The sequence below is a fragment of the Syngnathus floridae genome, chromosome 15, assembly GCF_059516105.1.
Source record: "Syngnathus floridae isolate MCC-2025c chromosome 15, RoL_Sflo_1.0, whole genome shotgun sequence".
NCBI classification, from domain to species: domain Eukaryota; kingdom Metazoa; phylum Chordata; class Actinopteri; order Syngnathiformes; family Syngnathidae; genus Syngnathus; species Syngnathus floridae.
This window is the reverse complement of record NC_142427.1, coordinates 11181934-11205246: the sequence shown is the minus strand read 5'-3', so window position 1 is coordinate 11205246 and position 23313 is coordinate 11181934. Positions and strand designations below refer to the sequence as shown.

The 23313-nt window shown below is 42.2% G+C and overlaps 2 protein-coding genes across 3 annotated transcripts; one reads left to right on the top strand and one right to left on the bottom strand.

Moving 5' to 3' along the window:
• The first annotated feature begins 5115 nt into the window (after positions 1 to 5115).
• On the top strand, positions 5116 to 7047 carry ccni2 (cyclin I family, member 2). The gene is made up of 5 exons (XM_088398503.1): positions 5116 to 5420; positions 6286 to 6442; positions 6530 to 6664; positions 6746 to 6820; positions 6898 to 7047. The coding sequence occupies exons 2-5, from the start codon at positions 6329 to 6331 to the stop codon at positions 7045 to 7047; spliced, it is 474 nt and encodes a 157-aa protein (XP_088254629.1). The 5' UTR covers positions 5116 to 5420; positions 6286 to 6328.
• septin8a (septin 8a) lies at positions 6858 to 22998 on the bottom strand. 2 transcript variants are annotated; one of them, XM_088398502.1, is made up of 10 exons: positions 22827 to 22998; positions 18676 to 18790; positions 18101 to 18296; positions 17028 to 17214; positions 14476 to 14637; positions 13846 to 13942; positions 11941 to 12109; positions 11734 to 11866; positions 11345 to 11514; positions 6858 to 8441 (listed from the first exon to the last, which is right to left on the bottom strand). In XM_088398502.1, exons 1-10 carry the CDS (start codon positions 22854 to 22856, stop codon positions 8273 to 8275), a joined length of 1428 nt encoding a protein of 475 aa, XP_088254628.1. In that variant the 5' UTR covers positions 22857 to 22998; the 3' UTR covers positions 6858 to 8272. The 2 variants fall into 2 exon arrangements, with proteins under 2 accessions (XP_088254628.1, XP_088254627.1); XM_088398501.1 differs by lacking the exon at positions 6858 to 8441 and adding an exon at positions 9911 to 10549 and having other exon boundaries at positions 22827 to 22994.
• Between the last annotated feature and the right edge of the window lie 315 nt (positions 22999 to 23313).

Sequence of the window (23313 nt, the reverse complement as noted above, 5' to 3'; positions counted from 1 at the left end):
TTGGTGCACATTGTCTAGTCAAATATACTTACCTGTCATTCTGTGGCCCTTTCATTTGCTTCTCACTTTATTTTCAGGACCTGTAGTGTTTTTGGCAAACAGTATGATCCTTTGTATTCACTCCACGAGAGTTATTGTGTTATTCCATCAGGTAATTACAAATATCGCAGTGATGGCAAACACTCATAAATAGCAAACAGCAAAAGCCAACACCCGGGAGGCAAGTACTTGATTTAAATGCCGTAAATGGAATTAAAGTAGGCATTAGGACTCAGCAAGTATAATTTAAAAGAGCCGCAGAAAGGAAACAATCAGAAAAAAAAAACCAACACTGATTTGTGAGGAAGACAGATAGACAGTGAAAACTAACACTCCAACAAGATTAGCCTCAATTAACATAATGATAGCATCTTACACAGTGGAAAGAAATAATGTCAAGTTAATTCATTTAAAATAAATGTTATTAACTGTACAGATCAATTTTAATGACAATTGTACAAAAACGATCACACTAATGTGAATAGAAGTCATTTATAGGCGAATACAATAAAATAAAACGACTACATTCGAACACGCTTAATGGATATGAAATGGAGAAGGAACGAGAAGGTGCTTTAGAAGATGTGAGTACAGTATTTATTCGGCACTTGACAGAAATTCAAGAGTTTCACCTTGCAGATATTGCTGTATGGTTTTAAAAACAGCAGTTCTTCAATCATAGAAAAAAATATATCAAAAATTTATATCGCCCTGGTGAACTAGCTTTTTAACCTGAATGTTGAGGGCCATTTAGTTGGAGAGGAAAAACAGAGAAGCACATACATTAGCTCTAAATGTACACATTGCAGAGGTGTCAAGTGAATAAATCATCATCCTGGTGTATGGAGGATATGTGGACATACAGCCGCATGTCTTTTAGCCTGCGTTATGAATTATGGATTCTCAAAGTTGCTTTTTTATATCCATCTTGAGGCTCATCTAACACATATAATGTTTAACGGCCCTGTTGAGGTCTTCTAAAAAAAAAAAAAAAGGTACCAAGGTTGGATGAAATGTTGGAAATGGCATCACTTTCACAAATGAATCAGCGGCGTTGACCTCATAAAAGAGTTTTGGTTGGGCCCCAAATCAGACAAATAATGTGTTCAAATTTTGAATCACTGCTCTGTATTAACTTTACAGTATATTGCATAATCTGAACACGCATACATTCTGTAATCCTGGGGGCCCAATCTGAGCCGCTGAGCATTGCGGACCCCTTACTCCGAAGTTAATTTTCCACACTTCCAACTCTCGGTTCAAAGGCTTCTGCGGCTTTGATGGCAGAGGATCTTAAATGATTTATTTGGTTCAGAGCCATTAAACAGTAATGCAGCAGTCATTTAATGCTAATATCCACGTCATAGAAGACGCTGGCAGCGCAATTGGCTGAAGATGCAAAAAGCTACATTTGTGTAACTAAGTTCTGGTATTGGTGCTTTTAAAGACAACCAAAGCTCCTCAAACACCACCTGTTCATAATTCTTTATATCTTTTCAGTTTTTACTAAGAATATATCAAATTTCTTGCGTGAATGCATCAAAAAACACAATTTGTGAGACGATTTGGTCTAGAGAACAGCAAAACGAGAATTCAAAGGGTTTAGCAATCGAATCTCCCAGCAGTGAAACAACTTTTTCCCATCTATATTTTTTTTCAATAAAATTCTAAAATATATTCTAATATGTATACAAATTTTATTTTTATTTGAGTTACATTTGGATTTAACTTTTTGGCCCGGAAATTCCACCATCATTCTTAATAATTGAATTTTAATATTATAATGTTTAGAATTGATTAAAACAAATGGCACAAATGGAAAAAAATACTTTGCACGCTAGTTTTGGATTATGCATGATTTACATCAAAACGCGTTTACTGGATCCATGTCACGTGTATGGCGTGCACATTGTGCACAACACAGAAGACGGAATGAGAAAACAGGCAAATGTTGATGCACGATAGCATCCTGTAAACTGGCTTCAAAACATTAATTAGCTTTTTGTCTCTGCGTGCGTGTGTGTGTGCGTGCTCAGTATGCCAGGGGCGGGTGTTAGATCTCACATCTGTCCCGATTTCGCAATGCGGGGAGAAAAAAAACTATCCAAGTAAATAAAGTAGAAACGGTGTGTGCGAGCATGCATGCTCATTAGAGAGGAAAAAGCTCGCAGGCAGGAGGACAGGTGTTGTTGGGCTTTCCGTTGAGATGAGGACCAATGGTGGCAGCGCAGTCTAATTAGAAAGTGGTCTGAACAAACCAGCCGCTCCTATCTTTGACACAGCTTCATGCCTCCGAGGCTTTCCTTTTATTTTAATGCGCACGTATTATTATTTTTTTATATTTCTCAAGTGAGGAGTGATGCCTCAGGCAACATGACAGCCCATATTTTGGCATGCAAGTGAACAATCAACTATGGTCATAAAACAAAAGCAGCAATATACTGTATGGGCATAGTAAATAATTTTCATCCCTGCTCCTCATCGTTCTAATGAAAAACATTGAAATATTTGTTTGCCTGAGGGGACTGAGTGGAAATGCGCGTTTGCGCTTTCTAAGAAGCATTCGCTCATGCTGCTGAGAATTGCTCTGCAATTTATTGTAAAGCAAATAATACACCCACGTATTTTAATTGGAAAAAATGTATTTTTTTTTCTACCCTTACCTCTTAAATATGAATGCAATGTTTAAATAATAAAAATGACTTGCGGACATAAGTGGAAGATATTGATCATCCACAAATTCCTTGCTCATACTAAAGATATTTTTTTTATGATTATACTCTGTTGATAAAGCCTGGCCTGCCTTTTGTGTAGCAATACTGCCCCCTATTGGTTAAAGGGGAACACTACACAGTAGTGCTGCGTAGGAAACTCTATCCATGCATCCATGCATAAATTGTATTCTTCAATAAATCCAGCATGCACGTTTTTGGAAGCAAGAAGTGTTGTGGGTTCAATTTTAAGTGTATGTTTTTTTTTACTTCCTGTGGGGATTTATTTATGCTGAGTTGGATTAACCTCTGTCTGCACATTTAAGAGCCGGCCAATGGCGTTCTCTAGCGGAAATGTTTTGAAGCTCATCTGTTTAGTTAAATCCTTGCAACATGTTGACGCCAACCATCAGGCCAGGTGCATTAGAGCAGCATATGGGGATGTTCTTATTTATATAGTATACGAATTGTATTGTGTTTGCACAGCAGACGCCTGTAGACCAGGAATGAAATGAAAGCATTGAAATGGCCGTGAGTGGGGGCAAGAAAAGCATATGGTGCATCTCCGAATAGGATCAAAAACCGGCGGCTGCCATGCGACTTTGGAGCCATAATGTGCTCAGCCGAGTGCACCGAGTGCTACTGACAGCACAGCATTGCTTGACGTTGATTGGTGCTGCAGCATTCTTTGGCTACCATGCAGGGTGCACGGTGGACACACATAGGGACCCACTGACACTTTGCAAAGTCTTTTTAAAGAGACCAGTGCAAAAGCATCGATATTTATGTAGAATTGTTTTAATCTATGTGCAATCTGCAAGTTGAAGCCAGAGGACCCCTGAAACTCTCCATATGTAAGTGTTTTCATCCTAGGCAAATTGTAGGGTTTTTCCACCGGGGTCACATGTATAGAAAAAAAAAAACGAGACTCTAATCTTAGTTATGAAAACAAATCTAATATACATAAATGCTAAGTAATCTTTTCGTATTGTGATTTTAATCGACTTGGTTTTCAAAATGGTTTACAACCTGTATTAGAGTCTCTTTTGTATTCAAATGAGTGCAAAGCTGCTTGGCAGCTAAGCAGGGTGAAGATTTACTCAAAGCATTAAGTTCTGCTAAGTGGCACACACTTCATTGATCAATGTAGTTGACAACATGGTGGTGTGACAGATATTTGTTGTTTGGCAATGTGCCCGCTCCACGCTCCACAGGCATTCTTGTCAGCACTAATCGACAAGAGTAATTTGAGAGTTTAGTGATGAAGTGTTACTTTCATGAGTGAAATTGCAATTATTGCTTGTTATTCAAGCTCATGAGCACTTTGCAGCTTTCACTGTTTTTTTGTTGTTGTTTTTTTGTTACTCCAAGACCAAGAAGTAGCTCCACCTCTTGTTGTCATGGTAACTTCCCCACATTGACTGGGGACGTTGTGGAGCTCGTGGATTGCTCTGACCAACAGGAAAAGGACAGAAAAAATGCTGTCAATGATCTGGGCCTGTAAAGTGACCTTCGGAAGCAAATCGTAAAGCTGATTGGTCAAACAGTCCCATTGCTTGTATAGTAGTTTAAGTTTAAAAAAAAAAAAGTTACATCGGACAGCACTACTAATTCCAAAGTCTCTGGGCAGATTTATTTGACATATGGCAGTAGCACAGAGAGGCTGGAAATGTGAGTAGGTGAAAAAAATAATAAGCCCATTCTCTATATGTCGTGAAAGCAGTGCAGCCAAAAGAGAATGCTTCAAAAATGAAGAGAATAGACTATTAGGATAATTAAATTCAGTTTCGTGGAACAGTTAAATTTTAGTTTTTGTGAGTGGGTTAGTGCTTCTGAAAAGCTATCGCTGCTCAAAACAGATTTCATTAAGTGTATTATTATTATTATTGTTGTTATTATTATTATTATTATTATTATTATTATTATTATTATTATGGTCTTTTACTAAACCATATTACTGATGTTATGAGGATGCATGGACATCTGGAGTACTGTTTTTGTTTGCAACCTTGATAGAATTTACTTTCTTTTTCTTATATTTTGTCTTATCTCTTGCCTTTATGCTCATACAAAATGCTTACATCAATAATTTGCGAAATCACCATATTGCACAACGCGTTATGTAAATGACTGTTATGGTTTAATAGTTTTAGGGGGGGTTGGAATCTGTGTCTCGGCCTTGAAATGACATAAGCAGTATATGTTACATATTAATGTTTAACTTTGTCTGTGTGTTCATTGACTTAAACACAGGTTGAGCGAAAAAATAAATAAATAAATTCAATGTTTTTACCCATTTTGCGCTCAAAAGTCCCGGATGTGTGACCTACTAACATACTTCACGGGGGCGGAGCTCCGGTGTTCAAAACACAGTGTGCTCTCAATCCCTCGGATTTTTTTTCTCCTTCCTGTCTTGTTTGTGCGCTTGTTTTCTTGCAGCTGTCTCGTTCCATTGCGTTGTTCTGTTTTCTTTCTCAACCGAATGGATTAGCAAACATAGAATGTGGCTGCTCACCGCGAATTACGCACGATATTTACTTCCATCTGCCTTTCTTTGCAGAATTCCGCCTCGGTTTTCTTATTTTTTTGACGATGGATTAATTTGAAGAAAAAAAAAACGTATAAATGCACCCGCCATCGAGGAGATCTTGTGTATTTCATCTAGAAGAGGTAAGACTGTCGTAAGGTGCGGAAAAGTAGCAGTATTTGTGTGCATATTTGTGTACGTGCCTTCCTTCCTTCCTTCGTGCAGAAGTGCACGACAGCTGCAGCTAGTCGTCCCGCCTCGATTCTTTCTCGCCTATTGCCATTTTCACACACTGTACACACAACAATCGACTCCTTTTTCCGCGTTGCTTTGCTTCTGTTTGCATTGTTTGTTCACCGTTTTCCTTCCAAATGTTTTGCGCAGTTATTTCCCGCAGTTACGTCGACGTTTTTGCTTCAGTAAATCGTTATAAATACACTCACTAACACATTCAAAGTGGGCGTTATTTTTGCTTTTTGAACCGTGAATTATAAGCCACAATAATAATGGTGCATATTTATAGTATTGATACATACTCCTTGGATAAACGCCGTGGCATTTAAATGACTTATGTAACCATTAATTTTTGTGAAAAATGGCAAGTAATTAGTGCTTGAACTGAGAAAACTCCACTGCCTATTTTTTAACTCTATGGAATCTGTGCTAAACTCGCATGATTCACCTACTTGCGTTTTTGGTGCTTTTTTCTAAATGACCACAAGAGGGCACCAAAGCCCCGGTTAATAGAAAAGTAGTATTAGTATTGTACTGTCTTAGGGTCATAGAAGTACAGTAGACACAATTAAGAGTAAATATTTGTATTTTAAAAAAATCATAATATAAAACAATATAAATGTAAATAAAGATACATAAAACAAAGTAAACTGAAGACTGTTACCTTCATTTACATAACTTGGGGTGTTAACAAAAACCCCAAAAAAGCTAAAGGTGCAGATTTGCTACTGATACAAGATTTGTTTTTTTGATTTGACTTTTTACCTCCATCAGGTGTGTGGGCCTCGGCTGCATTGTGGCTCGCGCGCTGCTGGCCATGAAGGGTCCAGGCGTCACAGAGAATCGCCGCCTGCTCGGCCTGCTGGAAGCGGCGCTGGTGCGGGAAGCGCGTCTCTGGAAGGCCCCTGTCTTCAAGGGCGGATTCATCCAGGTGTGTCCAGCACCTGATCGGAAAGATGAGGACTGTAACAATGTCAAACAGAAGCTGAAAACTTTTTCCAACCTTTCATCTCCTCAGGGTGCTGACATCTCGTTGTCCCAACACCAAGACATGATCGTGTGGCTGGGAGACATGAACAGACGCTTCCACTTCTGCCCAGAGACCTTTGCGTTGGGCGCGTGCGTCCTCAACAGGATGCTCTCCACCGTCAAGGTACATGAATGACTCAATTATTATTATCAAAACAAATAGATCACAGATAAAAGGTACTAACTGTGTTTACTTTGCTTGTAGGCACAGCCCAAATACTTAAAATGTATCGCTTTTACCTCACTGGTCCTGGCTGCCAAAATTAACGAGGAAGATGAGGTAATGAGGCGCTTAAAAAAAACACACACACTTTGACGCTACTTCCAAACAACACTTTAATTTGCGTTGGAAAACAGGTCATAGGTTCGGTCAGCGACTTGGTTGCGCAGAGCGGCTGCAGCTTTTCCACAGCGGAGATTGTTCGGATGGAGCGCATCATTTTGGACAAGCTGCACTGGGACTTATACACATCCACACCCGTCGACTTCATTCACATTGTAAGATAATTTTTTTTTCTTTTGGATCCCGACCATATATATTTTCACACGCATCCTGTAACCTCAAGACAGTGATCGTTTAAATAGATTCACCCACTTGAAGCGATTTGGCTAATCTCGCCACCGTGCATCCTCAAGAGTTGTTAATCTCATTAACCTACATTTCCTCCATGAGAATCAAGACAGTGCAGTTGGGAATTTCTTAAAGCCACAACCCCACCAAAACAAATAACCCCTTTCCCATCCTAGATTAAAATAATGCCTCTTTAGCACTGCATGGTATCTATTGTGCTCTGCTTTGTTCATTTGTTTTCTCCATAGCAAAAGAGGAACTACCACTGCTGCTCGGTCAAGTATAATATAACTAGGAGTGACTAAAACAAACACACAAGCCGACATTAGATTACCCTGTTGTTGCTGTATTATACCCGAGTTTCTATGGAAATTTGTTGTTTGTTAGTTAGTCTTATCCAGAGTTGAAGTGGGAAAATAAAAAAAACAAGCATAGCTACTGTGCAGTGGAAAAGTGGCATTATATCAATGAGGTCATTCCTCAACAGTTCACTTTAGTTATTACAAAGACTTCAATATAAAGAGACGTAATATAACAATTGAAAAAATAATAATCAAAAATAAAGACATTTGTTTTTTTTATATATTGTTCAAATAAATATCTTTAAATAAATACTCTCGACTTACACCGAACAATATCTTTCCTTAAATTTTTTGCATTGTCAATACAGTCTATGGATAATTTGTCATCGTGACAACAGTGAGACACTTTTGCCTCTGGGCCATCTTGTGAAGGCAGAATTCAACAAAAATAATCAAGATTTTCAATCAAACCCCCTTTGAATCATCCACGAAATTCCACTTGAGAGCACAAAGTGAACATGGCTTATCACAACGCAGTCCCTAAAAAGATGAACACCTTGTACCTTAACCATCCTTGGACCCGGTAAATGTCCACCCCAGAGAATGTATTTTGATATCCTGACTCAGCTCGGGTGTGACGCCTACGGTCAGAGCACAGAAAAGCACGGCACGTACGATACAATACAAACGAGCGCATGAATGAGACCGAAGGTCGGTCACACCGACGATGTTTGGGGCGGGTCAAGGATGATTACACAGAGACAACAATGACATCATGCGCTTGAATGTCCGTCTTCCTCTGACAGTTCCACGCCCTGCTGGTCTATGGCCATCCTCACCTCATTCCATCCACGGGCCATCAGAAGAGACCTCCGGGCTTCCAGGTGGCGCTGTGGACCAGGCAGGTGCAGCACTGTATGGCCTGCCACCAACTTTGGCAGTTCAAGGGTTCCACGTTGGCCTTGGCCATCATCACCTTGGAGCTGGAGGCGCTCACACCTGACTGGTTCTCTGTCTTTACGGACCTGCTGAAGGATGCACAAGTAAGACAAAAGAAACTTCCAATGGAGATTTTACATGGAGGAAATGATGCGGTCAAGAACAAAAAATGCTTGGTGTTGATAATAGTCACCTTGACACCAGCCTGCTTTGCTCAAGACATTCATTATGAATTCTTCCCATCAAGGTAGACAGCGTCGAGTTCATCCACTGCAAGGAAATGGTGGACGAGCATCTCCGCAGCCTGGAGTTCGCCCTGCCCGACAACGCGGTCTATATCTTTGACAGCGCCCACATCCACGAGGGGGAGGCGGACAAAGTCCGGCCTCCCTCACGCCGCCTCCGACGGAGGAGCAAGAAGGGGCCATCCGCGGACCCGTTCCGGGACTCGGATGAGTATTATGACGGTTTAAAGCGTTTGTACGGTGAAGAAACTTGCTCGAAAGTGGAGGGAGGTAGCGTAGGGGGGTCGCCGTTTGATTCCTCGCAGGAGAGCGCCTCACCATGCCCACCGCTGCACCCCCCCAATTAAGCTGCGAGCATACTGTAATTCCCATCGTTGTTCGGATTGGCCGAATTTTGTATACGTTACAAATGTCGGTGCAATAACGTTTTTAACTTTGACTCCACGTCACATTAAGTTACTGTTTTAGTCCTTCTTCACTTCCATGTAAATCAAATATGATGCAGTAAGCTGTTGCTTGACTGAAGAGCGGTCCATTTCCTATTTTGTACTTTATTTTAACAGCTGTTTAGTTTTATGATTGCCACAAAAAGATTTTACTTTGTGTGAAAGATGTTCTTGAGGGGGTGCCATGTTTGAGGTGAGGAATGTTTTTTTTTTTTATCCATTTGGGAGTTTAAATCCTGATTTTGTTTGAAGCTCCACGGTAGCACTTTTCAGAGGACTTTTAAAAGTTTTTATTTAATCATATTTACTTTAACTAATGCCAACCATTTCTTTACAAAAAGCTTTAATTTTATAACTTACTGCTGCGACTGATTTTAATTCATTCTTCCACTTGTGTTGATTTTCCTAAGCACCCCAGCAAAAATCATGTGATTAGCAACCGCAACACTCATCATGCTGTTAATGTTTCTACATTGGGATTGAAATGCCCTATTGTATTGAGCTAAAGTGCTCTCATTATGTTACTTGCACACAAAAAATGTTCTACTGAAGTGTCACAATTTCCTGATCTGGTTGATTTTGTATACAAAGTGGTTACTGTTCTCACGATGGAGCTAAACTAAGCGACTAGTGTTCTTCCTCACATCCCCAGGCAGCTATACTCTATATATCTTTGTTTTGTCTATACTACACAATAAAGATACAAGCTCCAGAGTTAAATATGTTTTGGTGTTTTTAGTTTTGTACATATTTCAAATGATGTCTAGTAATCAAAATACATCTTCGACTTTTTTTTTTTTAACTCGCCACCTTTGGCAAACAAAATACTGTGCTGACTAAAATATGCAACATAGTGGGACGGCTATGTGAGGGAGGGGGTAGTTTAATATTTGCATTTATTTCCAACGACAGTAAACACAGCTGCTCTCGTTCTTCGGCAAGCTCAGGCTTTGAGGTTTTCCTGTGTGTGTGTATTTACTTACTTCCTCAACTGTTTACGATAATGTTTCAGCTCCATTACTTATGGACTTGTTACAAGACAATACTCCCAATACACTTTTGCATAGTAGGTCGAGTAAGCTCTAACAATATTCACATACACTGAACTAATATGAAAAGAAAAATTATAATAAGCACACACCCGTACGTTGTTAGTTACGCTGCAGTACCAAACAGCCTCGGGCTGTTCATGAGTGGGTTTGAATTTCCGGTGTGTGTGTTGATTAAAAAAAAAAAAAAGACAAAATAAAAATTACAAAATATTCATATAAAGTGTCCCAAAATAATATTAAAAACAAAGAAGGGAAAATCCTGAAAGAATGATGGCCATCAAAATGAACACTCTCACCATGCTTGACCGCGTCATCATCATCATCATTGGTCCATGTGCACAATGTCAAGATGGAATGTCAAAACTCAAAGAAAAATGGTGTTGTCGTTCTTGTTGTGATGGAGGACAAATCCGTGGTCATGTGCGGGGAGGGGGAAACGGCAGCCATAAATTAACTGAAAAAAAACAATGAAACAAAAACAAAATGTGATTAAATAAAAACAAACACACTGTGGCGGACAAATAAAATGTGATGAGGAAGAAAGGGCCAAAGGAATGATTGAAATCATTAAAAGGATGGGTGGAAAAATTATGGAAGCTCACTAGGGGGAGCCACATGCTAGCACATAGTCGAGCTGTTATTAACCACTTGAGATTAGGCAGACGCTGATCTAAAGCCAGATGAGCTTGCAAAGCTCACCATCACTTCAAATTACAGTCAAGTCCTACATGTTTGGAAGCAAATGAAATCCTTTGTGCACTACATACCCTGCCCAAAACATCACTAATAAAAAAACTGTACTGCATTTGAAAAGAAGAAAAAAAAAAGGTTGGCGGCGAGGTCACAAACTGACAAGGTGGCTCACTCGAAAATGATTATGATCGCAAACGAGAAAATCCTGTTTGGTAGTTGGATGTGGACATATGATAAGAAGCGTGTCACGCATGGACAAAGGCTCATGTCACACCGTGTGCTAAAAGTATGAGTGGAGCGGGCGAGTCTCCTAATAATTAGAGCGAGGAAGGAAAGAGCAAGTGGACAGGAAGTGTCCAGCGGGGGTCACAGAAGCGAGAGCTTCCCTTTGCACATCCTAGGATGCCTTCTATGGAAATTCCATTGTCTAGTCAACTCACACAGGCCATTTTGGGGATTCTAATGTGAGGTTATGAAATTAAGCGAGTCAAAAGAGAGGAGATGGGCAAATAGAAAAGAAGGTAACGAAGAACGAGAGGAGAGGGAATGTGCTTACTTTTTCTTATCCTTGTCTTTCTTGAGCGGCTGGGATAGGGAGAGCGTCTCGGCAGCCACCTTCCTCCTGTTGAAGGCGTTCATCTCCTCCTCGAGGTCCCGCCGCTTCTCCTCCACTTTCCTCTTCTCCTCCTGGTGCATGCGCTTCAGCTGCTCAAACTTGTCGTGAAGCTGCAGGAGACGAGACAATCGAAAAGGTGAGTACAATGGGTGAGGAGGGAGACTATACGGACAAAAGTATTGGAACACATTTTGCCTACAGTTTTCTTTTAACCTTTATCCATGAAAAAATGGTGAGCTCACTGTTGGCTCACATTTCTCACTTTTGACTGGTGATGATGTCATTTAGTGACTCCGTTGCTTGCTTGCTGGTTTAAGATGACCACTGACCTCTCTTTCCTTCTCTTTCAGCTCCGCTTCAGTCTCCTTAACTTTGTTGACAAACATTTGTCGCATTTCTTCCTCTTTCCGCTGCAGGTCTCCCAAGAACTCCTTCCTTTTGGCTTCATAAGTCTCCTGCAGACTGCGAAGATGACACGGCAGAAATAAATTAAATACAGCCTTAAAGGATTTTTTTTCCTCCCCTCCTCCCAGAACCTGAAGGGCTGGCTGTCTGGGTCGGTGTCTTTGAAGCCCATCTCCTCTAGCTTGCAGCGTCGGTACAACTCGTAGTGGCGGGCGTGCGTCTGCTCCCTCAAATCTTCCATGTTGACTCGAATCAGCATCTCCCGCAGCTTGACGAAGTCGCAGTGGCTCTCGTTCTCCACTTGAAGAGTAAAAAAAAATATGACATTCTGCATTTTATCACTGGCCTTTTATTACCATGCTTCTTCAAATGGAATAGTTAATGGGTAACATGGTTTTCACATCATTCCAAAAATGAGGCCTCCTTCTTTATGAAGTTAATAAATACCCCCGGCTACTATTTGGGTAAATTCAGTGCCTATATCTGAGAATCAGCACCTTGGCGCAACAAAAGTGAAATGACACTGTGGTTTTATTGGCAGGCCTTTGCTCCCGGCTTGCATTTTCCATCGCATTCCAACAGCCCATCTGTCACCCTGTGGCCCTCCCTTCCTCTACATCTCAGTTAAAAAAAAAAATACCATCATAAAACCATCTCCAAAAGGAATGCAAAGACAACATTGTCTATAATCCACACCAAAAAAATCCATTAGCCATGAGTTGAAATCTCCCCAATCCTCCACATCACAGAAAAAAATGGGGATAGAAATGCAGAGGAGTTGCAAAATAAAACAAACCGTAACGAAGCAATTGTTTTCCGACCTATTTTAAGCACAACTGGATTAAGCTTAATTGGCAAGATGCTGTGAGGGTGACTTTGTCCTCACGAATGGCGTGCTAAAACAGACGCGTTGCGTTGTGCAGCGGATTCTCTCGGCCTCTTCATTTCTATCATTCTATTTGTGCTGACCACAGGCTTGCACGCACACACAAACTGCAAACAGAAGCATGCAAACACACAGGAGAGAGCAAGCGACTGCTCAAAGAAAAAAAAAATGGCAGCTAAGTGCCTAATAGTTTCCACGTTTGCGTACAACACACTCAAGTACGGGTGAACAAATAGCTGAGAAAACATCTGGAGCTCAGAGATAACATTCTTAAAGGGAAACACGCACAAAAGCCAGTCAACAGTCCTTCCGGAAAAATTTCTCATGGCTTCTTGCGGAGGTTAGCGTAACGCATCTATATGACATTTGCCTTGCACACATTGTTTCTGCTCGCACAGACTCTCCATTCACATCATCTTGCCTTGCATGAAATGTGTTTGATGAGGGCTGAGTCATATGTTTGCTTGCTATATGAAAAAAAATGAGAATAAAATAAAGGCCTTTTTGCAAACTGGATGACTCAATCCAACAGATTTTCAGATTGAATTTCACATTCAATTGCTTACTTGAACCTAAGTGCAGGCTAAGGAATCATGGCATGTGCACAAAATGTCTCCGCTGCTCATCCCCTGATGAGTGTTGAGCCCGTCACTCAGCATGAAGTCAAAGTCACAGCTGGAGGCGTTGTGCAAAAATATCCTTCACATAATAATGTCCCTTTAGTAATATGTAATTTTTCACACCAGAGGCGCTCTCGTTCCTACTGTAAGTGCATTGATCACCGTGTGAAACATGGAATCGTCACAATCCACCGAGATTCGATTCAAGAGCCGTTTTAAAACTCCTCCTTGACGACTTTAACATGTTTATTATTGTGGTTGCTGTGTGCGGTGGTTTGGAACGCCACTCGCATCTCTTGAAATGATTTGCACTCCATAAGTCCATAATTAGCACATTTTAAATTTAGTTGTAGAATCGCCATGACAACAAGAAAAGCAAAATTAATAGCAGACTGGAAGGAGTCAATATCGCTACTAAGTGAGCATTTCCATCAAGAAAAGGAAAATGCTGACTATTAGTTTGGCGCTGTAATGTTTTTTTTTTCTTCTTCCAATTTGAATGACTTTGCACAGCGCTTGTGCACGCTCACCTTGCACGACCCCCCATGGGTACTGCCTGGCCCTCACTGTTTTGTTCCCAACTTTCACTTCTTCCACGCTTCCCACCACGGCAAAGGGAAGATGAGCCTGTAGACACAGCACAAGTCGTTGAGGTCAGTCCAAAGTCATCACTCACAAAAAAAAAAAAAAAAAAAAGAGACCAAACAATATAGAGACTGTTGAACAGCAGCAGGAGTTTCTCATTTAGCCCAAAGGAGAAAGCGTGTGGTCATGTGAGCTGAGCCGCAGTTCTGTTCTTCATGTGGCTCAGTGAGGGCCGAGGGGTTTATTTCGCCGTAGCTATGCTAGCCGTGCCTAACGCATAACCCCAAAAATTAGGTAGCGAGTTGACGCCCGCCGCCTGCCTGGTTTTGGTTTACTGGTAGTGATGTCACACGCTGCGAATAGATGGAGGGAAAGTAGGCCAGGATGAGCCAGATGTCAAACCAAACGCAGCTTTATTTATCCAAGGGGGAATTTTACAAGCTGTGCAGCATTCAAGTTTTTCCAAGTGTTTTTACTCTGGGGCAAGCAATGTTTCTACAAATATATATATATATATATTTCTATGTAAATGATAATGTGGGAATACATTTGACTCAAAGTTCACAAGCACTTACATTCATGGAGGAGTTGATCTCGCTGACAGCTTCGTCATCCGTGGGGAATTGATAAATCTGGACGCCGTTGCTCACCAGCTCGCTCATAATCTTGATTTTGAATTTATGGAGTTCGCTCTTGGAGATCGTATCGGCTTTGGCGATGATGGGAATGATGCTGACCTGTGTGTGCGTGGTGCAGGGGGGGACAGATAGCAAAAAAATGTAAACACACAAGAAGAAGTCTGCACAGAAATACAAATCTGATGAGTATCATTTCTGACAAGACGTTTGCATGCAGAACATACATTTACTTCCCTTGGTCACAGGGCCACAAACCAATGTGCAGCGAAGCGCAGTAAACAAGCTAAGTCAGACGTCACGACACACACGTAAACAAACCCTGATTGAAAAAACAAACTGGGCTTCATCTCCACAAATCTCCCCACTGGGACGACGACAGTTTCCCACAGAGTTGCACATTAGTGCGCCTCGGAACAAGAGCGAACGCTTCTCGGGAGTCGCATTACAAGCGCTGCAAATTTCCCCGGGTCATTAATTTACAGCAGGGCGCCGTGCGCCTTGGTAAACTTTATTTATTGTGATACAATGGCAGTTTAAAAAAAAAAAAAAATGGTTTTGAGTCGTGACAAATACCAGGCACGGATAGATGAACGAGTGTAAGCAGAGATTCTGGATTTTGGTAGCATGAACCACACCCACACACTCGAGACTCATTGGTTCCCCAAAAATAAACAAGCATATTTGACTCAACCAAAAAAACAATAACTCGCCTGCGATTTCCGCCTGACACAACAAAACGGAAAAGATCAATAAAGAGCCATCTTGAAGGTTAGTAGAGGAAAGATTCTTCCCTTGAAAAGACTCCCTGTCATTTAAGAACAAAAATAGGCTCATTGAAAAACAAAAGAGATGATCTTGTGTTCCTGCTTTCAAGCAGAACGCTCAGCTCAGGATGGAAGGGAAGAGAAAGTTTTATACTGCGCTAATGAGGGGGAAAAAAACCCCACCATTGTCTTGCTTTGACAGCAAATAGTACAGACCACAAGGGGAAAGCTGTTAATGGTCCACTTTCCCTGTTCTTCTCGTGACAGCACTTCCTGGTTTGACAGGAGATCCGGGTCTGCTTAGCATCTCCATTCAAGCACGTAATCACTACAGTAGAAACACGCTACGATAAAAATGTGTATTTGAGTTTTTAATTGATTTCCATGTACTACAATTGTAGTACAAAGTGAAGCATATCGAGGACACCATTCACCCAGTTTGCTTCTAAATCTGAATTAATTCAAAGATGACCAGGGAGCAGAGCAGAATCAAAATTGTCATTTTTGGGGGGGTCACACAACAGTAACTTGTGACGATAGACGGACGGAAAAAAAATTCTTTGTAATCATAGGTCAACACTTAAACGCTTGATGAATGGCTCCTTTATTTTCATAGAAAATGTCAGGCATGAAAAAGTGCCACGGCCCCACCGACAGAGTTCACTCAACACCGACTCGCTTTCACATGAAACGATATTTATCTTTGGCATTGTGGGGAAAATAGTGCGACGAGGTTAGAGTAGGGGGGGGTGTCTCTGTGGACACTCGCTCGGCCAGAAACAATAAGAACACACTCGCATTTGACAATCCAATACATGCCTGGGTTGTGAGAAATGAGATGAGACCCAACGTCTATGCTTGAGTGCTCTGCATTTCTTGCAATAAAAAGTCCTTTCAAAGCAAAATTTGGCTGCAGAATCTAGTCATTGTTTTAAATAGCTTCATTTGGCAGAAGAGTTCAGCCGTGCACCGATAGCCAGCCGGTTTTGGTCACAAGCGGACCATCTGCTTTTTTCTAGATTTATTAGTGCTGCCTCTCGTGAGAGACGGGGATAAATCTAGCACTTACAATTCGTAAATCAGCATTAGGTTATACGTGTATGCGCTTAAGTAACCATTCTGTGCTATATTTCAGTTTCCAACAGTGAACATAAGGGTGGTGTGGAAAAACATGAAAATGTTTCTTGAATTATGTAGGAGGGTTTTTTTTCCCCCTCCCCTTGCTTCTATTTTCCATGCTGCATTCTCTGTGGCTGTGGTGGTCAAGAGACAGATGCATTTTGATTCATCATTGTAATAAAAGAAACATGATGGATTCAAAAGGGACACCTACAGGTCTTTCCCAAAACTCCAGCAATCCACAAGATCTTAAATGCCCAAATCATTTTTTACTGAAATGGAAAAAAAATGGACTCTCCCGAGGGACATACTAAATTTATTGGGGGGAAAAAAAAATCTGTTTAACAACTGAACAAATTGTCTTTGGGGCTGCTTACAACTTCCTCTGAGATTTGTTTTTCAACTGGCTCAACTGTTACCTTCCTAAGTGGAAGCCTGCAGTTTGACTTGTATTTATTTGAGTGAAAGAGTTGAAAACAACACCAAGGCAAAGAGCTTAAGGGGATGAAATCCACACGGCTCTTAGTGAAAGGGCATCGGGTTTGTACGACATCGATACTTGAAGTCGCTGACAATGGGTGACTGAGACTGGTTTGGCCGGGTTACCTTGCTGTCGAGTTTCTTCATGGTCACCAGGTCCAGGGACTTGAGCGAGTGTCCCGTTGGGGCGATGAAGTAGAGGCAGATGTGGATCCTGGTGTCGTGGTAGTTGAAGAGCGAGCGCTTAATCTTCAGCTCTTCCTGCAGGTAGTTTTCAAATTGAGTGTCGATGTAGTCCACGATGGGCTTGTAACTGTGAGTCGGAAACAAGCGTTGGTTCATTTGTGCTGGTGCGGAATGCAAGTTGTCACCAGGGTAAAAGCTTGCGTGTGATTGCCAAGATCTCAGCTTGAGGCTGAGTGTTGCATGAGACTTGTGTTGTTTTACCCTCTGATTCTTCTCTCGCAGACCCTGAAGGGGACTTGCAGCCACCCCAGTGACCACAGTGGGTATAATTAGGCGCTATTTACTCAGTCTAACCAAATCACGAGCGCTGAAGTAAAAAAAAATCTCCCTCGAGATAACGGAACAGCTGATCTTGGATGGATTTGGAATTTGAGCAACATTTGGGAGAACATGCAAGTTTGGCAATGACCTTCTATTTAACACAGTTCATAAAGGGGACAGTTTGAACAGTTATTTCCAGACAAATCCAATATTTGACTCAATGATCTTCCTTTTCGCAGTTATCCCCCCCACGTGATTGTTTGTGGAATGCGCCGCCACTGACCTTTCAACGTGCATCTGCCGCGCACGGCGGGGTCTGGCCTTCAGCGGGCCACTTTCATGTGGCCTAACAGACGAAGCCGCTCTCAAAGGGCGTGAGAATGCCGCGAGTTGGTCAAGTTCCAATTCTTAGCGGAGGAGTCGGACTCTCGGCTAAATGTAAAGACTTCCTCCCTGCCGCTTTCTTTGTATACTTTCAGTCCCGAAGGGGAAAGAAAAATGCGCGAGAACGTGCACTGATTTGAGGTCTGCTTTTCTCATCTCAATGCTGAACATTAAGCTAACGTGGCAAGCGTTCAAGAAAAATAGTTGGTGAAAGAATTAAAATGTGTCGACGGCGATCGCTTTCATGGAAATATGCTGCCAGATTTTCTCTTTCCTATTCAGAATCGAGGTCTGCCAGTGATCCTCACCTGTCATCTTTGTTGATCTGGTCCCCGAAGCCGACGGTGTCCACGATGGTGAGTTTGAGGTGGACGTTGCTCTCCTGCAAGTCGTACGTCCGCGGGCGCAGGTAGACGCCGTTCTGGTAGTGGCTGGCCTCCTCGTTCTCAAACATGGTGTTGAAGAGCGTGTTCATTAGAGTCGACTTGCCGATGCCCGTCTCCCCTGAGGACGGTCGGAAGTAACGTGAGGTAATACAGAGCAACACAGAGATCAATAGCTCACAGGGGATCGATAAGTCTGCTCCTTTTGCTTTCATAAAGACTACTCAGACATGGTCTTTAACAATGTGAACGACGGCTGAGAATCAGGAAGTGTTTCGAATGGTACTGTGCAACAAAAATTCTAACACTTTTAAACGGTTGTGATCGTATCACCATTTCTCAGGAAGCATATAAGCTTACGTTGCAAAATACCGCACAGTCACTGTGGCTAAAATAAAAACAGGATTGCAAAAGCTGTTGCAAGGGCTTTTGTGCATTTTGCATGACAATTTAGTTTTGTCTTTGTGTAATGCATGAAAGATGCAACTGCATTTACTTACCTACGCAGAGTATGTTAAAGCAAAAACCCTGTGTGACCGATTTGCTGACCAGTTGGTCAGGGAGGCTGTCAAATCCAACATGCCCGCCTAGATTGAGGCTGCGCTTTTCTTCGTTCTGTGGGACACACACAAAAAAAAGCAAACATAATATTTTTAATATATCACATAGTTGTGAACACGAGTGACAGAAACATCGAGACAGTCCGTAAGTAAGCGCAGAGGGAGCGTGACGGCCGGCGTTACAGATGAGATGAAAGCTGCGACTGGCTCAGCGCCGCTCATCTGGCCCAGCCACCAAACGGCTGCATTCTTCAAAGCTGATGTCACGGCCGGCGGCCCGAGAGCAGAACTCGGCGAGACGTGACCGCATCGGCAACCTTCGCATACATGCCTCAACTTTATCATTAACCTTGAACCTTGCATTGAAGGTACACGGTTGTGAAGCACGACAGTCGAAAGGTTTATGGGAGGAAGTGCTGGCTGGAATGAACAGTCAAAGGTCATTCATCCATGGAGAAAGAAGAGTTCCCAAGCTAATGTATGGCCAACAGGAAATGGCTGCAGGGAGGGGTCGCAGGTGGCTCCCGGTGAATTAGTGCGGAAAGACAAAGGTTAGATGTGTGGTTGACCAGAAACAACACCAAAAAAAATAAAACATGATAAGCAGAGGATAATAGGAATTGATGTTTGGTCAAACAACAAATACAGTTCACTGCCGCGTCATTTATTGACCAGCGCAAGCACATCTGATTAGGTGTGGCTCTCTTTGCCCTATTTCATTGCCCCCGTTCATTTCGAGCACTCCTGTTTTCCGTAAAACCACGACTTGGTCAAGATGATAAACTGCCTACGTTGGTGGTAACTAAATTATTTATTTCAGGCACAGTAAAAGGGTGTAAATGGCATGACTTGTCCAGACAGCATTTGAGGTTGAATAAACACGTGATGATGACCAACGGTGACAAAAGCAGAAGCACACACCCCAACACACACATTTAGCAAGTTCGAACGTTGCCCGGGTGATTTGCTTTGACTTGTCAAGGAACGTTAACACACGCTGTTGGGGGCCATCTGACATTGGGGCCAGTAAGATACACACAATTTTAAAAAATCAGTTCAGATGCTCAAAAATGTCCTCCTTACATCTCTTATATAAGTAGCAATTCTTTTCCGAGGCTTACTCCAGAGCAGTCTGATGTGGCTGCTTAGCAAGGTGGAAAATAAAGCCCAAGTGGACCGCAACAGGAGCAGCATGAGGTGTCAAGAGCAGATGTCGGATGGGGATTGAGGGGGGGGGGGGATCTGGAGACCCTCAGGATATAATTCAAGCGCCACCTGATAAGCCCGCTTTTCATTCAAGGACAAATCACTTCACATATCATGTTACTAATGAATGACGACGGGAACGTCCACGTCATCTTGGATCTTAGGCGCTTTGTGAGTTTGTACAGTACGGAGAGTGACGGGGAGGACACCAAACTATTTTTCTCTGCAAAACGACTCAAGTGTCCTCCCTTCCTGTTCCACAATTCTCACGCGTCGTCGTCCCGCCTGCTCGCTCATCTGCGGCCCAAAGGAAAGACAAAATAAATGAGTGAGGGGGGATTGTTTAACCAGACGTGTTTATCTTAGTGAGACTTTGCAGACACTATCGCGTAACTGGAACAGATGAAAGCGCTCACATCGTGAGCAAAATGCTTCGTTGAACTTCTCAAAATGCACTAAAAGAAAAAAAACAGCGAATGTGACTCTATGGAAGTGTCAATCAAGCAGAAAATAGTGTATTTTATTCTCCCTGGATTGACTACAATGTGGTTTATTGGAGCACACGGGACAGGATTGATCGGCTGGGGAAGATGAGATTGTACGGCTCAGAAGCCAGAAAAGCATGTGGAAAAGATTGAATGTGAAAATATGCGAGCGCACGCAGTCTTCCAATTGTCCTCAATGATGAAGAAAAAAAAAACATTCATATCCAAGCGCCAAATCAAATATTTGAATGATCTACTGACCAGTGAAGGAATCCACCATACAGGTCTTTAACCTGCCTCGAAAACTTGTACATATTTTTCTTTAACTAAAAAAATGCACTTTTTAAAAGTTCCTAGTCAACCTTATCTCGAGGTCTGCTTCTAATTATGAGCGCCCCTGACCTCTTCTATACATAGCTCATTCACGTAACGGCATTGCAGCGCCCGATGTGGTTCTTCATGCGCAACGTTGACTTTGACAAAGTGGCCTGCGGGCACTTGTGGCATGTTCGCAGCATAATACATCACTGATGACACACTGCATCCAGCATCCAGCGCATGGCATCTGACCCCAACATGTTCAATAATGAAGTCCTCCAATAGCTCTGAGAATTCATCGTTGAATAAATACAACATGATGAGCAGGCCACATAGGCGGAGGAGGTGTTGCGAGCATCTTGTGGCATGGTGGCATGACTCCACTGCTTGCTCAGAATTGTTCATGACAAGAATTCCAGATTGCATGCGGGCCTAACGGGCAGAGACACAATGGTCTTCGGGGTCACTAAGCTCCCTACATGGTGACTATGTTGCAGGGCTTTTCCTTATATAACAACCACGCAGTATGCTCAGGGGCTGGAGAGTGTGGCTGGTTCAAGACCCTCCGTGCACTCAAGCGATATTTCAAGCACGATAAGGGTTCGGGTTAACTCAGATTCAAATTATTCTGAAAGCTTGACATGTTTTTGTATTCAAACATCACCGGAGGGCTTTAAATGAGCAACGTGCTGTTATGCATTCGACTCGAATCAATGAGCGAAAACAACAGTCGCGGGGTGATTTGCCGCATCGATCGCCTGCCGTGGCCTATAAAGTTATGCCGGAGCTCCCCGACGTGTGCCAATGACACAGCCTCATCAATAGCCGCGTGCCCCAACGGCGTCCGTTTGTTCAATATGGTCTCACTTTGAGCCTGAAAAGAGACAGGAAGTCAGTCGGGGCCCCAGCTGTGCAGCCGCTACCGCTGGCCTGCTGCTCTGCATTCTCAGCATTCCCCCCCCCCCCATAATCAATGCCCCAATTTCATACTCCAAAATCCGAGTCAGCAATACTGTGCATGTGTGTGTATTCCAAAGTCAGCTGCACACACTGCTTTTGATCCTGTTCCTTTTTTTTTTATAAAGACAGACGTGTGTTGCACAAACAAGGAGTAGACCAGATCTTCTTCCTCTTAATCCCTTTATCCTTAAAACACACTCCTATCTACCATCCACAAGCATGCATTAAAACTTGAAAACTTTATTTAGTGCCACACAAAGATGAGACAATGTTATTCAAATAAAAAACGAATAGGAAGTCATAATGTGCATGTACCAACGTTAAAAATGATCACAGAACTAAAGTTGCAATTATCAAGCGTGCAATGTTACAAAAATAATGTCACTGGGGGAACATCATAAAGTTGAAGCTGCATTACTTTCAAAACTTTTGAGAATAAAGTTGCAGGAATTAATATCAAATTAAACTAATTATATTACAAGAATAATGTGGAGCTGTTCCATCATTATACCAATACTTTGTAAGCTATTATTAATTCTGTGATTATTTCTATAAATGTGTCATGCAACTGCAGTTGATTTACAGATTATGAAATATTTCAGATACATTCCTTTTTTAAAGACAAACTGAGACATGCACAAATACTACAGACAAGTCCAATGCATTTTGACATGTTTTAGTCAAGAACTTGACATGAAGAGGCATCGTGATGATGCACTTTAGCTGCAGCCGCATGCAAAATTGACTCATTTACCTGCTAAGCTCGCTCAAATTTGTCATGGATTCCATCAATTTCTTTAAGAAACACCCACGCCAATCCAACACACGTGCTATGCAAGTATGAAGAGACACTAACAAGGGAAACTTGAGTGAAAAGAATAACTTTAAAGAGGAGTCATTAGTTTGGATTAACCTGCTTCCACTTCTACCGTACGGTGGGCTGAGCCCCCATAGCAGCCGCACATTGGAGGCTCCTAAGGCGGAGGAGAGGCTTAGCTACACGCCCGCTAACACTCTCCGTAAATCACTATCACGACCGTTGTTTTTTTTTTTTTTTTTTTTTCTTTCAGGGATCTGCAAAAGAAGACGACGACGCCACCCTGGAAGTGGTGCTTGACTCACCGAAAACACGTCCACGTCCGTTGCAGCCATGGTGCGGAATGTTTGGGCGTGCTGCTGAGGCGAAGTGAGCGAGTAGCGGGGGGCGAAAGGGGAGCTGCCCTCGTCTCTCGCTACTGCTGTGACAGGGGTCGAAGAAGACGAATAAGCGGCAAGAGCATTCACGCCAGCCTCACTCCTGCGTCGCTTCAGCAAGATACTTATCTCCACTTCCGCCTCGAGCATCACACTAACCTCTTTACTCTCAATCAAAATAACTCATTCCAATTCATGACTAATTAAAGTGTTAGATTGGTCTTTATATCATAATAAGTCATTTGAAATTATTTTATTGGTTAGTCTTTAGGAAAGCAGTGCACGACGGGAACTCCGTCTGTCCCAACATGGCGTCGCGTCAGACACTCCGCATCCAAAAAGAATGTGAGAAGCTGTCTGCTGCAAGCCACGACAAGAGCTGGAGAAATATGTGTCACTCGGGGACATTTGAGCA

Coding starts and splice junctions, on each gene's coding strand:
- septin8a (XM_088398502.1), bottom strand. CDS start 22,856: ATGGCTGCAACGGACGTGGACGTGTTTTCG. Junction 17,215..18,100: donor CAGATCAACAAAGATGACAG/GTGAGGATCACT, acceptor TCCGACTCACAG/TTACAAGCCCATCGTGGACT. Junction 14,638..17,027: donor TGAAGAAACTCGACAGCAAG/GTAACCCGGCCA, acceptor ACGCACACACAG/GTCAGCATCATTCCCATCAT.
- ccni2 (XM_088398503.1), top strand. CDS start 6,329: ATGAAGGGTCCAGGCGTCACAGAGAATCGCCGCCTGCTCGGCCTGCTG. Junction 6,665..6,745: donor GGATGCTCTCCACCGTCAAG/GTACATGAATGA, acceptor CTTTGCTTGTAG/GCACAGCCCAAATACTTAAA. Junction 6,821..6,897: donor AAATTAACGAGGAAGATGAG/GTAATGAGGCGC, acceptor GTTGGAAAACAG/GTCATAGGTTCGGTCAGCGA.